Genomic DNA, 19,104 nt, shown 5'->3' on the forward strand with positions numbered 1-19,104 from the left:
AAACTAGATACGATATCGAAATAATACTTTAGAACAATGTTTAGAACGACCAGAATCAATCCTGAACAACCTTTAAATATTCGATCTTCGAAAGGTACTTCTGGGAAGCTGGTCGAAAATTCACATCTTGTGATTCTTTCTGAAATCTTCTCGGATAAATCATTATTTCTTTGGAACAACGTAGAACAGCCTGGATTAAGAAGAAAAGATACGAGCTGTAAAATACCGGTGACTAACTTTAGTTTTAAATCCTTTTTTAAGAAATTAAATATCTTTTACAAGAGCGTAGAATTCCTTGTTAAGTCCAATTCCATTGTCTTTTCTTGTTCCCTCAGCTACGCGAATACTCCTTTGCAACGTTCGAAACAGGACAGGAAAAAGAAGGTTTTAGAATGAAGTTGTACCAATTTGCTTTCACCGATCCTGTAAATCTTCGTCGCTTCTGTACGAGGCAATGACGGGGTGACGATTCGAAGAGAACTCGAGAAATTCGAGTAAATGTTGGCGGAACTGCTAGAAAGAGCACTGTGCCAGAAAAGAAGCACTTGAACGAACCGACGCACAACGATACGACTTTTCAGAATTTATTTCAAAGTACCCACTCTGATATCTCAGCTAGATCGTTAAAGAAGCCGTTTCAGCCATAGAATCATTATATAGTATGCACGCTGAAAGGCAAAGAAGAGCCAATTCGAAATTCCTCCATCCTATGAATTCTGCCGCCTCGACCGTCTTCTACTACTCTTCTCGCTTCTCGTCCAACGTTTGCTCCATTAACGGCTTCATGATTCCTTAATTTTGTTTACAAATTGTACAATCCTAATGTCAATAAATTCCGCGAAAGTCGTCGGGAAGAACTGAAAGAACTGAACAAAAGATCGCCGAACACAGAAAGAAACTGGGTCACGCGAGTAAGAAACAAAGTACGATGTTGTAAATTCGATAACACTCAGGGAACGATAGAGTACAGAAGAAAACTCAAGGGAAAATACTGGGAGAAAAGCTAGTCGGGGAGGATAACAATAGAATACAAGGATCCATAGAGTGAAACATAGAGAAGTATCAGAGATATGGAAATGTTTGAAAGCGCCGAGTATTTCAAGATGAACACTCGTCAATCGACTAAACGGATAATATGAGAATTAAGCGTGGCAAGAAACTTAGCATAGGCAACAACACCAGGAACCGGGATAAGAAACAAAACAGAAAAAAGCCTGTCACGCCGGATGTGTAATACGAGAGAACTGGAAAATAGGAACGACGTATTAAGCAAATGCTCCATGTACGAGCGAATTAGGTCAACATACGAAAAACCAGCGAGTGGACAGAAACAGCAAGAACAAATCCAGAGAGATAAATATGAGAACTAACAAACTTTATGGAAGGAAGCATGAAAATAAGGGCACTATGCCTGGAGGAGCAAGTCCACATGCGATAACGTCCCAAAGAAACCTCAAGGAAACCTCAAGGAAACCTCAATCCTCAAAGAAACCGAATACCAGTAATAATAGGTATAAAATAGTAAACACAAAGCGAGCTGTGATAAAGAAATATATTATAAGGTATTTTGTTAGCAACTAAATGATTGCCAACCTAATATTATAATGTGATAGATAATGAATAAACCGCGGGTTTTCGTGCAAATCCATACTTTTGAGAATATTGAATTTAGAATATTTCATTGAAAAAATAAAACCTCGGTAGGAATAGTGTTTCGCTTATGAAGTATTATATAGAGAGCATTACACTTTGAGTACTTTGCATATATTTCCGTATTATGTGCATTCTGTGCAATTTTGCGGTTTCACGCTTCCTATAAACGCGTAAAAATCCGCAGTCTAATAATGAGCCATGACAAAGCAAAGCTCGAATATATTATAATATAAGATAGTACGGTAAGACTTACAATTATTTGATAAGCTAAATAGATTATTAAGTGAAATAACTGCAACATAGACGCGAGGAGCGGATATAAAGGCAAAGGAAAGCCAAGCAACCGTGCGCTTACGTAAACAAAGATTGTAGCAGGCTACGAGCCTCGTTAAAATAAACAATATACAATACGATACGAATTTGAATAAATTCGAAAGCACTTGAAATTCCAAAGATATTCGTCGTAATAACTTTCCGCATTCAGGCATGATTCTTTTCGTAAATTTTAATGTCTTAATTGTAACAAGTGCAAGTATCCAAAAAAAAAAACCTGGAAGAAAGCTATTAAATAATCCTTCAAACTGAAATGCAATCTTACTTTCTAGAAATTCTAATTTGAATAAATTTCGCGATATCTAAGATCCTAATAAGACTTTCTCAAAAAAAAAACCTAGCGAAACTCTGCAGTAAATTATCCGTAAGGAGACCAGATATGTTGTCACGGATGAATAAAAAGTGCTGGAAAGCGTTGATCAACGTTACCAAACAAGGAAGCGGCTGGTTCTCACATTTCGATCCGCCTACAAGGATCACAAAGGTCTCACGGTGAGACTGAACAAGAATTCTCGAACGTTTAATTCTTTTAATTTCGCGAAACGATGATTTCTTCGTAAAAAGACGAAAAAAAATACCCAGCATCTATTTTCATTGCTTCTGTTTACAGGATTTTTTCACCGAGATAACGAAAATTACCGCGAACAAGCTTAGTAGAAGCGGAAGCGCCTGCTGATCGATATATAGAACGAAGTTGTTTATTTTTAACAGCAGTTCGAGCAACGTGAAAACTTATCAAACACTGAGAAAGTTTAAAAATATTTAGTATACCGTAAGTCAAACGAATTTAACAATTTTAATCAGTCTCCATCTTTTTATTGGGAAATATCTTTCTCGATATGTTCGAAGAACATAAAGAAACGCCCATATAACTCTAAATAGCGATACATACGTATCTATCACTTAAAGAAAAGTAAGAAAATACACGTTATCAGTTTCCAGCAAGCAGACACGACGCCAAAGACGAAAAGAATTCTTTGCAAGCTTCTTCATAAATCACGTGATTCACGAATATTTAATTAGCATTTCACCGAGTGATAAACAATTCCAACCATTTCAAACGTCACATCCGTAGTAATAATAAAGTAATAATAAAGGGTTAACGTAAAGTTAAAAAAAAGATCATATGTAAAATAATATTTTAAGCAAATGTCTCATTTGAAACACTTAACAACTACGATCAGGATTTGCTATAATTATAGCTACTTTTATTCTGAATCTTCTCGCAACTTTTAATTCTGTAACGTTCTAAATTATATGTTATAATTCTTTATAAAAGACTACTCTTTCGAGATATTGGAATAAGTGGCGTACGGTTTAGTCGCTGCAGCTCGAAAGCTTACCAAAAAGGCATCGCTGCCTTCCACATTCCGTAGCCAGATCCTTTGAACAAAGTCTTTGTTCTTCGGTAATGCGACGTCGTCGCGTCGCTTGCCATTGGGAAAACTATCTCACGCACCCTCTAAACAGTCGTATCATCGCCAACACCTCATAGCACTCAGAGCACGGCGACTTCGAGTCGCCGGCTATCGACTTTCCAAACATTCACTCAAGCACCCTACCGGGGTTTTTATCGAGCCCTCGGCCCAGTTATAAATTACGTACGGTAAAGTTAAATAGCAACGGCCGTACGTACAGGATGCGACCAAATAACATGTACTGGCACGAAGTGATATCTTATGAAAAAATAAGAACGAAATATGGAATACAATTTTTTCATTTGAGGTTTAACTTTCGAGAAAATCGAGTTTGGAAATTTATCAAGTATACTTGAACATGCCACGTGTTATTCGGTCGCACCCTGTATATAATCCATCCTTATAATCCATCAACCGAATGAAGATTGAAGACAAACGATTCCTTATAAATTGATTGGTTTTTACAAAATTTCACTATATTAATGCTATTGTTGCAATCCTAATAGCGCCCACTAATAAGTTAAAGTTACAATTTCTACGAAATTGTTATTAAAAGATTCTATGTTACTTTATTTCGATAGAAGGCAACATCGAAGAAAAATATGCGTATTGATGGAGCAGTGAAACGCTGAACTGCGAAAGGTATACTATAATGTTGCTACTATTTTCAGGCGTAGTGTATTCGTGCGATATTACTTTTACCTCGGGCTACCTGGCCCATTTTCTAAAAACGAATTTACAGTATATCACAGAGCGAATAAAACGAAGAACGGAAATGGAAACTGAATGCACAATATAAAACAAAACGCGTTGAAGTCGGAAAAGTTGGCGAATGTATATAATCTGGGTGCATGATCTTGATATTTCTAACAATGAAGAAAAGCGATAATAATGGTTACCACGTTTAATTACGAGAGGGTTAACTCGATAAAGAGAAAAAAAAGAAGTAAACTAATAAGAGGTATTTTAAGAATTCATCCTATCATCATTTATCTCTGCATCCGTCGTTCAACGTTCTAATTAACCTTACAAGACGTTCATTTAAATTCTTCGCAGTTACTATGAATATCATGCTCCGTTATACAATCGTAAAAGTTTCCATGTTTTTCTCTCTCTCTCTCTCTCTCTCTTTCTCTCTCTGAAAAGCTTCTCGTCGACAAATTCGCTGTATCTACGTCGTTGACCACACCTCGTCGATCGATTTTAAATACATCTTTTTCTTCATAGACATACACGTATCATGAAGCGCAGAGAAGAATTTCCAATTTTTAAAAACGGTGAGACTTCAACAAGGGAAATCGATTAATTTCTATTAGAGCTTAATCTTGCCGTTATTAATACGCGCTAGAATCATTTCTCAATTAATACAATCGATAAAATCCATCAATCGTAAAATCGATAGGGAAAAACGCAACTTTCGAAAGCCTTTTTTTCCATCTAACACCTGATCAAAAACTCATTAATACGAAATTATTGCGTCGATCGATCACCACCCACGTTCGTTAAACCGGTCATTGTTGAAGTAACGAGAGATTAGAGTGTCTAGTCTACACATTCATCGGCGACAACGCAGCCAGGGAGACGGCGGCGCGACGTTACGCCCAGAGAACTTTATTTATCAAACCATTGCGATTTCTTGTAACATCCTGACTGGTTTGCAAAAGTAGGTACCCCGAACGTCATTCCGAACCTACGCGTTCACCATATCAATCCACGCAGAACCGAAAGGAAGTGCGAGATGCACGCAGACACGCGAAGCGTACGACTACACTAGCTCTTGTATGTTGAATACGTGATCACCCTGTTAATTAGTTGTGCAACGAGTCGACAACACCCAGAACATTGAAAATCTTTCGAAGCGTATAGAAAATTACACCGTGGCGATCTATGGGAACGCTTTAAAAGCGCCAGCTTACATGCAGTTCGTTTTCTCGAGAATACAGAATGGACAAGCAACGCAAAGTGCCATTTTACGTTTACAACCGAAGGGCTCACACGCGACGAAGACAAAACTCCTGTCAGATTTCCTCGATTTATCGGATGACACAATCTGGTAATCAGAGGCGAAGCGAAATACGACGAAACCGGTAAGGAAATAAAACTTGACTGGTTTTACAAGAATAATTACAAGCATAAAATTTGTTGACTTGTTTCTCGCCATTGTTAAACGAACAGATTCGTTCTTGCGCTTCTGTCAGCGAAATACTCATTTTATTGGACTTTGGCAATGGTAGCATTCTTAGACGTTGTTTTGCCGCATACCGAATCTTCAGTCTTCTCGACTGAATGTGGATAATAACTTGCACACCTCTATCAGAATTCCAGTAAATTGTCCTTTCTTTTTCCCTATAAAATATCTCCCTTGCTGAGAAACCGGCGAGGATCCTTTGTTACCTTCGAGTAAAAGCAACCTTAAAGAAGCAAAAAGTCTCGTTTGCCCTAACGCTGGTAGCAGAACATAAATCGACAATGCCGCATCGCTAAAAATGACACCATTCACGATCATTACTGTTCAGACACCGTGACCATTTCACGGTTTGAGAGCGAAATCTTGTCCTTGACACTATTGTCCTTCGTCACTGCGGTCATACGACGAGCAGTTCTAGTAAACAAGTGAGAATAACGAAATTACATACATTGCATCCGAAATATGTTCCTTAGCTCGAAACACGTCACTTACTAGCATTAACACGCGGTTGTAATCTCGCTCATAAATCTAATTATGGTAGCTTGTGACCTCGAACAGTACATTGAACTAGAAACTCTTCCTACGAAGAGTTATTAAGATTATTGGAGTGTAATTTATCTTAATTCTATCGAAGCGTACTTTATATTATTTATTAGAGCAATTTTACACTGTGATATTCATTATTTAACAGATAAGAACAAATTGCTGTGTGTAAAGTGTGACACGTAAGGTTCTCTAAAGTATCGAAGAAATTGAAATAATAAAATTCGATATCGGAGATGGAATGTCCGTGTAACAAAAATTCATACGTTCGTATCATTATAATTTCCAAATGTCTAAAAAAGACAAATGCTATTCAACAACGATAACATTGCTGCAACAAACAAATTGAATAATGGATGTAGATTAACGTGTTTGTAATTCATGAATCACGTAGTACGGAAGAAAATTAACAAAACTTATCGAGTGAATCTTTCACAACTTAGTTATTTTAACGTTCAATTTTATACCGAACGAAAAGCACAATTGCAAAAGCATAGACTTATTTTTACGAGCTGAGTTTTTCCACGCGTAAACTACTGCATCTCCCGGCGCGACAACTGCCAATGAATCGCGGAAACATCGTAGTAGTTCCAGATTTTTTTTCATCGATCAACGATAAACGTCGACCGTGTAACGGATATACATTTAACCGATAACCTGTGCAACCGAAGTTGCTTCAGCGAACAACTACCAGATACAACCGATATCGCAAAATTTCCATCGAAACTATCTGGTATCGCAATCGTTATTAATTTTCTACGCGGCCTAGTTTTCTCTTAAATCGAGCAAGTAACACTAGACAACGTGCATAAATAAACGCGTTAAATATACGCCGTTAGTTTAGTCAACAATCTTGCAAATTAATGGCGAAGATTTCGAACCGTGTTCGTTATATGAAACCTGATTTCGATATCCTGCTCGCGTTTAATTTATTTCTATACACGAGTTATATCGTACAGATAAAATCATTGACGAAAGATACCGCTTTACAGGAAACGGTGGTCTGAAAGAAAGGCTGAATAATTTCATGTAAAATCAAAATCATCGTAGATAAAAGGTTTGCTAGAAACGTACGTCCTACTTTTGATACTTTTTAAACGCGAGTTTAATTTCCAGCGATTCTCCCGTCCAACTGTGAAGCGGTAATCCTCGAGCGATCAATTTGAGGCAAACTTTTATAATTTGCTTAATATCATCCTCCACCTAAAGGCTTCGTCTCATCTCCAACTCAACGTCATAAAACCTACGTAGCTACGTACTTTATACTTTCACGTTGCAATCACGGTCAAAAATTTCAAAAATTTCGCGTTCAGACGTTGCAAAGCGAAGATAAAAGATAAGTTTTCCGCAAGATCGTTCGATAAGAAACACTATCGCGGACAAGGGAAGATTAATAACCGCTGTAATCCGGTAGTCTACATTGTGTCTAGCGTGATACTATAGATAGAGAATCTCGTAACTTACGTAAATGGTGGTTACGGTCGCGTTTCTAACCATATCTCTGACGTCGTCTATTTCCCGTCTAGATGTTCCAGGCATCGTGGTGGGCGCCAGCATCACTTCGCTAGCCATCCTAGAAACTGTTGTTTGTTTCGAGAACGTCACCGGCAATACCACTGTGCACAATACGACATCGACACTTTCCAAAAACTCATCGAACCACGGCGATGATTTACGAACGTTGCTTATGAAATCACTAAATTCCGACACTTTCAACCTCGAATTATTTAAAAACCCGCCGTTCCATAGTGAGCCGCGATTTTTCCTTCTTTCACGTAGAAAATCATCAATTGCACGTAAACTATTAATTACACGTACAAAACGATATTACCAGTTTCTTGTTTCTTCGTGAAATATCTCCAAAAATATAATTTCTATTTAATAAATTTCCCATCGTGCATACATTTTTAATCAATTTTACACGTAGCAACTGCTTTTATCTTCATATCGAACTTAGCAGCAAAAATTAGAAAACGATCAAAATTCCACAGACGACAGTGCTAAGTACTCTTTCGTATTCTGACTATTCCTGAATTTACATCGTAACAAGGAAGTTCGTGTCGAAGGTCATCGGGGATCGAACACGATAGCGTAGAAAAGATTTATATAAAATATTGGTCTGTAGAGATTCGTACTCATAATTTCTGTCGTAACAAAGTCGAGTGCATTCCTGCGATATAATCTCGGAATGAATCAAATTTCACGTGGCAAGGAGCCAGAGACTGATCTTAACGCAGTCGTCGCTGCAAAACTGATTCAACCGTGGCGTCGCATAAAAGAACGATACCCGTTTGGTACATTGTCATTCCTTCCCGCGTATATCTAGCACCGCTGCTAGTCATGATTTACATTACAAAATACGGCGGAGAAACGGGCACAAGGGAAGCAAACACAGACAAAAATATAAAGATACTATCGATCCTGAAGCTTCTCTGAACGTGTCCTTTTTCCACTATATCGACCATACAGAATTCCGCTTGGACAATTGCGCGATATTGCGCGTTCTCGGCGTTCACGGATCTTCGAATAGTCAGGAGAATTGAATAAAAACCGAAACCGAACACTGGCACAGTTATAATAGAATCACTTTCGATCCATCAGCTTCTCTGAATATCCTCCGTTGCCACGGTTCGATTACGCAAGATTCTCCTTTATCGACCGCACATTTTAGTAATCTTCGACGGCGTAAAAAATGATGTAAAAAGAAACGAACTTGGAACTTTTAACGAAGCCACGTTAAACTCTACTCGACGTAAACGTCAATCGCTATTAAAATCAGGCTTCCATTATAATTTTCCAACAAGCCGATAATTTCAAGCGTTGTATACACGATCCCGATGAACTGTGTCTATTTTCCCTGGGAAATCGTTAAATGTCCGTGGGGAAATCGACGGGCCGTTAATCAGCGTGGCGCACCGAGCTGCTAGAGAACGGAACTGACCGCGAATACCAGAAGTGTTCCGAGTTTGGAGCGAGACTAGAGGCGAAACGTGGCTTCATTCTCTTTCTCGGTGTGTGCCAGGCAAGAGAGGAGCGAAAGAGAGCTCGTGTATGTGTGTGTGTATGCGCGCGTGTGGAGAGGACTCTATGGTGGTGGCTGCGTGAGTCAGCTGGCGTACTCCTCTAGGCCTCGTGCACTCGCACGAATATCGTTAGGTCTGTGGACGCTGGAAACCGGAGGGGGAAGGCGAATCATTGTGATTCACATATGTAAGTCGATTGGTGGTAGGTTGCAGAAGAAGGCGTCTTTTCACAAGGGACGTGACTGGACGAGATGCTCTTCCTTTCGTACCAGTACCGCAGCAGAGTATAGCGAAGGACGCCAGGAAACGAGAAAATCGTTCTTAATCGAGAGACCGTAAATTACGGCCCGTAATGAACCGCGAGGGCAGCGGTTCGAGGAAAACTGCTGCGAACGAGTCTACCCTGAACAGACGATGAGAAATTTCTTCGCTCGATCGTATCGCGTAGAGTCGAAAGTGCATAAATGTTAATTTGCCGTTTGCTTTTGTCGATGTCGAATCGTGAGAGAAAGCGGTACGATAAGATTGATTCTCAGTGGAATTTGTTTGACAGGTTGTTGCAGGGAAATTTAGGACGTAGGCGTTGTCCGGACTGCAAATTTTTCGTGCGTTTTTAAATGTGACGAGATACGCGACGTATGAAGATACGGAATTATACAGAAAGGAAATAATTTTTATGCATTTTCGGTGATTTACTTCGCCATGAAATAAAAGATAATACACCGCATAATAACATTGTTCGTCTGTTGTATAATATTAACGTCATACATTTATAATATGCAAAAGTACATCGCATGCAAGCACGCGCGCGTTATATGTACATGAAGCTCGTAACACACACATGTAGAAGTACGTGATTTCGTTAAAAACCAAAATGGATAGACTTTAAAATTTCTGTAACTAACGTAAAGAAAGGAATTTCATTCCATCATCGGAACAGGATTTTTCCTTGAACGGGAAACGAGCATCCTCTCTTTAATAGCATAGCATGATATAAACGAGTATGAACACCGTATAGCTTTCAGTTAATAGAAATACATTTGTTATTCCCCCCTTTGCAAATCCATCGTTCCTTAAATAGTCGATAGAAATATACTTCCCAGCGGGAATCAAAGTTAGCAGAAAATAAGTGTTGCTTGCTGCGATTAGTTATACCTGTAGCTACCTGAGTAACTCTGTATGCACTGCAATTAGTTATTCTGTTACCGAGAAACTCCGCAACCACTGTAATTAACTATTTCTCTGTCGAAATTCGGAAAACTTTGTAGCTGTGTTACCGGAAACCTACTCGTTTAATACTCCCAAAATACATGAAATTAAACGCAACGTTACTTTGTGACGTTGCACGTTGCTGAACGATGACTTTTCTCAACATCGTTAAACTGAAATTTCGCATCACGTTCGCCAATATGTTCTTCGAATAAAAATGCGAGGTAAAAGAGCCACGATCTTACAACGTAATACAAACGAACAATATAAAAATGATTTTGCACAAATTCGCCGAATTAAGAAATGCAACAACACTCGACAGTAAACCTTCCAACGGTTTCTGTCCCGTGACTTGCTACACAAAGACCCTGTCCTTCGGACAAAATGATCGCCAGATGTCGAAAATTTTCATAGCATATTTGCAATTAGCCTAAGGACCGTTATAAATCTTAGGATTCTCTAGCTAAGGTTCTTCAAGCGAACAAATAGACTTCCATATCCCTCATTTTCCTAACGAAGGCTTTCCTCGAATAATCCGATGATCTTATATTCTTAGACACACCTCGTTATAATTTTCCTCTGCAGCATTCTCGTGACGGAAAATAAGTTGGTGGGTGGTAGTAGGTAGTAGATAGTTGACTAGAGTTCCTTCACGCATCTTGAGTAATCATCATCCGAACTTGTATCGCGCACTCTTCTGAACGCTATCGTAACGCATCGTCTAGAAATCGAGTTGTAACCGCGAAGTACGAACCGCTAAGTATAATCGTAAGCTCTACGTAAAGCGTAGATCGAGAGTATTGTTAATAAATATACTGTTAATTATACTCTAGTCTTTCTTCAGCACCTATCCCGACCTATCCACCTCAGAAATATACGCTGTATATTTTTCCTACAACGGTTTAATAACATTTTTGCGTTACGACTCTCAACTTCGTGCTATACACAGCGAAGAATTTTTTCGTAAAACGTACTAAACATTGTAATAATAATAAAGTTACTATCACACGAAGTTTAAACAGACAGTAGAGTTTGTAAACCACGCTATACTCCATGCTCCTATATTTCTTTGCGATCGGAAACTTCTGGCAGCTATTTTAACTCTTCGCAAACTTCTACTAGCAAAAGAATGTGTATGAAAAAGCATGGTGATCTCGTTTTTGGAGAAGCTTACTACACGAGAATATTACAGAATTGCGTGCATCGGTTCCCTCTTGAGTACAAGCGTGAACGACTTATTTAATCCCATCACGTTTCTCTATAGCATGGAACCTCGCCTGATGATTTACTGTCATGGAACACTGCTGAGTATTTGAACGTAAAATACATATGTACGTCGTTATCTCCTGAATTGCGATGAAGTTATACATACATACTAATTTCCATGTAAACGAATGATCTTATTCTCTCTTTCCCAAGGAAATACTTTAGAACGTAATAATAAGGATTTGATTCACAAATTATACTATTTAATTCATTTCATTTTCAATTACAGGAAATTTATACCGGTTTTTACGACAAGTGAAATTTTACAAATCTTTTTCCTTTCCTGACATTTCTAATTTTCTTGCAGTTCTTTGATTCTATTAAAGTGACGCGTGAAAATTTGTAATTAAAAAAACCTGGAAGTATTTCTCGCTCCTCTTTCTCTCGCTTCTGTGATAAGTTACAATACAAAATTTAGGGAAAATCTCTTCAACTCTAACAGAGCTTGACTATTTACTATGCTCATATATACTTACTGTTCGTCAACCTTTTTGATACAACATCAACTAAAAGACCAATGATAAATTTCCTATCGGATTGTGTATTTTATACGAACAACGCATTTTCAAACGTAGTTAGTTTATTCGAAATTATTTTAATTACATCCGTTAATGTATCCAAAATTGTGTCAGTAAATTATTTCTAAAGTGCTCTTAAGCGCTGTAAGGCGAGAAATTCTTTCCTGAATCACGAACTACGAACGATTCGTTATATGTAAAATTTAAATAATGCTCTAGGTGAACGAAGATGCTAAAACATAATGGTGTCCATCACGCTTTTTTACAATTTTGTTTAACACGCGATGAACTTGATTATGAATACGAAATGAAAGTTAAAGAAGCCTGACTAGAAAATGAGAGACCATTAAAAAACTAACGGATACATATTATTACCGCATAGTGTGCATAAACGATTGGATAAGTAGGTAAAACAGTAAATTATTGTTGACAATCGTTCCCATCCTTGACAATCGTATTGTATAACGGTCGTGATGACGATCGTCCATCATCCAATTAAAGAAAGGCCTAACATCAAACATTAAGATTCTCCAATGAGTTCGTTATACAAGAGAATATTGCTAAACCGTTAACGTTATTTATTATGGTAAAATAATCGAAATAGGATAAAACGATATAGATAGAACAATTAATTTACCAATTGAGCAATTGTATGGAATTAAAGCAACTATTTATTTCTCCTTCATTTTTCTATTCTTATTCTATTTTTTAAATCAATGTTTACGAAACTCAGTTTAAAAGCTTAATAGTTATTAAAACTATCGATTAAAAAATTGTTGAGTTACAAAACAGAATCATATTGATTGCCTATCATATAAAAATTGTAATTTAACGAGCAAAATTACACTGTGAAAGAAATGAAAAATGCATATTTTCGATTAATGAAAAAACGAATAAGAAATTACATCTAAATTAATGTTACAACCTACTGCATCCATAAAATATTAGAAATTCAACATGATTAATAAGATAGCAGACATTTCAGCAAATTAACAGCTTATTTATCTGAACCGATTCTCAAATATTATCAGGAAATCTTGTTTGCTCTGAAAGCGTACGTTGCCATAAATTTCGCATACGTACATATATCTAATATCCTGAAGTAAACGCTCGTTCAACTAACTGAGAAGGTTAAAGAACAAAGACTAAGGAAACAGTGTGTAGTTACAAGTTACGAGCAAAGAAACCTAACTAGCAGTACACTTCGCCGTGCTATGTTTGCCTATTGTTCTACTAGTGGCAACATTGTAGCTAACGTTATTACGTCTCATCATATGATTGCTATCATTACTAATCCTATTATCATTCTTCGCAATTTAATAATGTAAATATGATAAATATGTAACAGTGCGATAAAAAGCACAGCAGAATATTGCAAGTACAGCTGCACCGTAAATGTACCTCGTTCAACGGAACAAAATACATGGAGATTTTCATTGGCAATTTTACGACATGTTCTCGAAAAAGCAGGTTATTTTTGAGTCAGAATTTTAACGCATCGCCGGCGATACCATTCATCGCTTCTACCATATACTATCGTTCATGAGCGCTTATCCGCTTACGCTTCCGCTAAAAAAGAATTTCATACTGTTTATTCTATGGGAAGGGAGGTTGGATCTTTTCAATGGAAAAAAATAAAATAGATATTTCAGCTTTGATATACACCACCGCTCAAATATATCCGAACACTTTGGCAAATTTGTGATAATAGCACGTTAAGTCGTGTCTACCGAGCTTTTTCTACCTAATGGCGAATTGATGACTGAAAGCGGTACTTATCGCCTTCTTACAGAGCTAGAAAATTACAAGTTGAAACTCTCTTAGGAGAATTAACAATAATAATATACATTTAATCGTAACGCCCCTCGTTCGAAAAAAAATTATACTGTCATCGACTCTATGGAACGTAATATGAGCTGGAAAAAAATGTTCGCGTATCTATACTGCGTAGATTGGTATCTTTACGTTATCTAATGCAGGTGAATAAACTACGTTGCGTTATCAAGTAAACTTTATACGTTTTGTAGGAGAAGCTAAGTCAAGAAGCGTATCGAAATGTAAACACGCGTAATCAGGAAATTTTATATTACTACACAGTCACGTTTTATTTTATTTATTGTTTTTATTGAAAGATAAATTACATCGTGCTCTATAGAATTTAACTCTTGATTCGTTTTTATACACGCACGCAGCATGTTTTCATTCATTTACAAATATATCCGAGTTAGTTTCTCTTTCTACTTTCGATATCGAAATGTTAATACTCCGTGATGCTAATTTGAACTTTATCTTCATAAATCTTGTTTTATTTACTTATCACCTCTATGATATTTTATTATTATCTCGTCGTAACAATACCGAACGATTTATTTATAGCAACTATTGATTTCCAGTTCCCACGTCGCGATGACATAAACCGTAGTAATCAACTATGATTTCGTTTTCTTGGAAAATAATTATCCTTAAAATCCAAATATCGAATAATGTTCAAAACGTTCAAAATTCTTAGTAAAGTTAACAAAAGACGAGTATACCTCTGCTACGTCCGGTGACAATTTGCGTAGCCCGGGATCCATCCCTCGGTCGAGGCAGGCACTCGCTATGTTAATATAATTAGTTGGATCGTAATAATCATAAAGAACTGCCGTAAAACTAAACATTTCGATGTGACCGTTAAGGCCGTTAAGTGGCATAAAGCACCTACAGGTCAAGATGTTCCTTATGGTTATTGCTCCACCAAATGAAAATGGGGAAACACGAGTTTTCCCATTTTTCCCGGAATTTTCACCCGTAAGCGATAGGTAGTGAGGCAACCAACACCCAGAACGTGACAGCATCATCACGGAACTTTACTGGATCTACAACTACAGATCAGTCAACATCTCTGCACTGGGTTCACTACTTTAACTCAGTCGACATATATTCGTTAACTATATCTATTTTTGATAACTCATCTAATTAACACACACATATATATATATATATATATATATATATATATATATATATATATATATATATATATATATATATATATATATATACACGCAACGAGCGTAATTATCTTGTCTACAATTGTTGTTGGAATAAAGAATACATTATAATCTGTTACCTCAGCGTTATAATTAATTCAACTACCTTTATTATCTTAAACGAATTAGGGGACCGATCAATTTCGATTGTAAAATCGTAACGGGAATTTACGACTCCTGTTGACGCGCTTCTTGGGATCGTGTCTCTCCGCGAATGGTCGACAAAGCAACCTCTAAGTAACTCAACGAAACTCACTATGAGAGTAATATTTAACGGTTAAGCAAACGAAGGGATTAGCCGGCGCGTGGAAATGTTGTTCTTTCTCTCGCTAATGCATCATTTATCACGTGAATAAAGGTTTCAATTCTTAATTGAACCGATCGCTCGAAAGGCTTTTCTCTATGTTGGTGACCTTTGTTCGAGTCTGGCGATTTATCTTCGCGCAGCCTCCGAAGCTACACTATGCAGCACAGGATGTACCAAACACTGTAAATGCACGCGTACAACACAACAACAACAACCTATCCCATACCCCGACGCCTCTACCATTTACGAGTTCTACATGATATCTCGCGTTTGCCTTCGCCACCCACGCTACCTTCGTCGTATTTTTCTCAGTCACGGATTACTGGATTTCGAAATTGAAAAGAAAGGCGCGCTTCGTGGCCTGAACCGTCGCGATTTTTGTCGAAAATACGATCTTTGAAAATTCCATGACTTTTCTGCACACGCGGCTTTACGATATAGACACAAATGAAAATAGCGGATAAGCCGATGGAGTAAGTCCCTTGAAAACTATTTATTCTTGTTAACTATGTAATTCTACTAACTATTGGTTAAGTGAAAAAAATAAAACTCGGATGTAGAATGTTACAAATCATAATTACTCAAATTTTCTAATCTCAAACATGCTGAAATCTAGGAAATCGCAAAGGTAATTGTATTTTTCTACGATCTCGATACTCACGTGTGTTAAATTAAATTAAATGTTTAGTTACTATTTAAATTATCGTATATAAAAGAAAGCGAACCGAGAATAATTTCAAGGAACAACTACACCTACGAGTATCCATTCGAGAGAAGAAAACACAAATTCGACATTCAAAGTTATCTTATATAATACAAATACAAAGGCGAGCGTCTCGCAAGGATGAAACCAACGCAATATGAATCGCAGCATCGTGTAACGTGTGAGAAGCGAGTCAGTGACAGGCATCCAAGGCATACATCATGAACGTTTCGATTACCCTACAAGGTATCGTCAAGGTGTACCACGGCGATTTTCCTCTTGGAAAGATAGCTCGTCAGAGTTGACCGTGGAGGCGATTGTTAATGTAAAACGTCCCGGAAAAGCCTCGATAGTAAGTAGTTCTAGTCTAGAGAGAGCACTGGTCGTGACCAAACGTGATCGATCAGTCAAGATCATTGGAGCAAGCACAGCTTTATTTAGACTGGTGGATACAATGACATCGGCTAGTCGCAATTAACCATCTATAGCCGGATTTTTGTACGCTATGACATTATGTGTCCAAGAGTAGAGTGTGCTCGATTTTATTCTCTTCCTCGTGACACCGTTTGTGATACGAGAAGAAAACGAGTTTTCGAATGGAGATGAACGCTGGACGGATTTAACGTGTCTTTCTCCTTTTTTCATCTCGGTGTAAAATAAACGACGATATAGGAATGGACGAAGATTGTTTGATTTTTGGAATATGGCAAATGGAGCTGGATATTGGTAACCCTGCAAAGTCGATCTTTGGTGACGGTGCGATGATACGATTCTCTGATGCAACAGTTTCTTTTTGTTAATTTTTTGACGAGGTATAATTTGGTCGAGTTTGTCCAAACAAAAATCTCATCGTAACTTCCTTTTTGAAAGATAGTCGAACGAAAATTTCGCGTTGCGACGAAAAAGAACATGCGGCGCTGACGCGAATATTTTTTATTTGATCACAACTTTTTTTTCGACAAACGGACAAACGAGAAAATTGGACAAATCGTAAACAGACGAGTACCAATCGCGATAAAAATTTGCACTTGGAAATGCCAAAACTCACGAATATATCAAATATACATCCAACCTGAATGCGTACAGACGCAATTTTCTCTGACATACGAATTCGCATAACCTACAGCAAATTTCTACGTGTTATCATTCAAATCATAAGCGCGAAGATAAGTCGAGTGCTCGCTCGGTGCTCGTCCGACTTTAAGTATGTAATTCCCAAGTTAAATAGCTTTGCAGAAACTCAAACGAGAGTATCGAAGTGATACGTTTCCATTAATCTCCTCTCGGTCACGTTGCAGAGAATCTGGCGATGTACCTAACACACTGAACGTGCAAACGGACTATTCGAATGCAAACGCCATTCAGTTTTTATTACCCGCTACCAAGAAGAGAGTGAAAAAATGTTCAGAAAGTAAATAGCGTAGGCTATTTATAGGAAACGAAGGATGAATACGATTCCAAGCTCTGAATGAAGTCATTCGACCGTGTGAAACGATGATGATGCCCAGTGAGACGAGACCGAACGATTTTAGATACTAACTCCTTTCAGCAATGTGCCTTTGAATATCGTCTCAGCCATTCTCTCGTCTTTAAGTCATTTCTCTCAACCGTCCAAGTCATTAGAGTCTCAGATTAGCAATCGATTGCCAAATCACCCTATATAATATATGAGATATTTGATCATTTGGATTATATCTTGCATCGTGTATAAGCTTTTTATTCCTAAGACGACAAATTTCATTTTTTGCTTCATTTTTAATAGGATTGGCAACAGTTGCTAAGGCTTCGTGATGTTGCCAGAATATTTTCTCCGACACGGCGCGGAGTTATGCGACACACCTTAGATTAGGTACTTTGTTTCCGCAACATTAATCAGCGGAAACAATTTAAGGCTTAAAGATCCTTCTAGATAGCATCGTCTATAGCAGCTTACATACTTCTGCACGCAACGTTATATTAATAAAGACACGTACTAAAATATTTAGAAAGATGTACGAATATTTCTGATAACGTCTATATAACGAGACTGTAAAAAGTGCATACTTTTTAATTTAATACAAAAAGCAAGCTAATCGTTTGATATAGACTAACCGTTGATGTCTATTTGGTGTACGGTAGTGAAGAAATGGCAGAATGAATCAAATATTAATTCCAATGAAATTGTATACATTAATGAGAAATTAACAAATATTTGTCAAAAGTGCCGTAATAAATAAATAAAGAGTGCCGTGTAATATTTTACTTGGAAAGAGGTATATTAAATTTCTATAATCTAACATATTCTTCGTGAGATACTTCAAAAATTAACGGATACTACTCCGCTTTCAACAAATATAAAATAAATTCATACATGGTGGAATATGTTACATCGAGAGCAAAGTGTCTTCGATTGAATATTTTTTTTAATATTTTACAAAATTCCATTGAAATCGTACCGTGGTGGTTCACGTGGTTGCTCTCTAAATTCTAACAAACCATTTGTTATTAAATTGGGCAATCTCTAAATTTGGAGCAAGTGCATTGTGAAAATCACTTTCTTCCATTAATTTCACTTTATTTAGATCGAAGCATACGTGTGTCAAACCATAGACGATCGGTGCTATACACTTTGTTTCTACGTGTACTCTCACAGTTTTCACTCCGGGATAATTAAATGAAATAATGCAAAATAATTCCGCGCGCTAATGAATAATTTTCACAGAAACGAACGAGAACGATCAACAGTCGTCTCTCCAACATCAGTTTCTCGATATTTCACAGCTGTGCATGGCGGAATAATTACACCTATTATCCAACGACCAATGAACCTATGCAGACGAATCTACTTACGTCTAAACACGTCGTCATGTGCAATAACGTCTTTATCATCGATCGTCATGCTACCGAATTAATGGAGCCATCCGATAACACG

General features: G+C 37.4%; 1 protein-coding gene across 21 annotated transcripts in view; it reads right to left on the minus strand.

The window, feature by feature from the left end:
• Nucleotides 1–19,104, minus strand: part of Patronin (calmodulin-regulated spectrin-associated protein patronin) — an 85,851-nt gene that overhangs the window by 57,831 nt on the left and 8,916 nt on the right. The window contains exon 1 of one of the 21 annotated variants that reach the window (XM_069118430.1): nt 7,600–9,102. The exons of the other annotated variants lie outside the window; for them this stretch is intronic. Coding sequence (XP_068974531.1) covers nt 7,600–7,707 — 108 coding nt within the window. The 5' untranslated portion in view covers nt 7,708–9,102. Of the gene's footprint in view, nt 1–7,599; nt 9,103–19,104 lie in introns of those variants that run through there. 21 annotated transcript variants of the gene reach the window in all.

Source organism: Bombus flavifrons, chromosome 8 (assembly GCF_040668555.2).
Source record: "Bombus flavifrons isolate JBK064 chromosome 8, iyBomFlav1_principal, whole genome shotgun sequence".
In the NCBI taxonomy this organism is placed as follows: Eukaryota; Metazoa; Arthropoda; class Insecta; order Hymenoptera; family Apidae; genus Bombus; species Bombus flavifrons.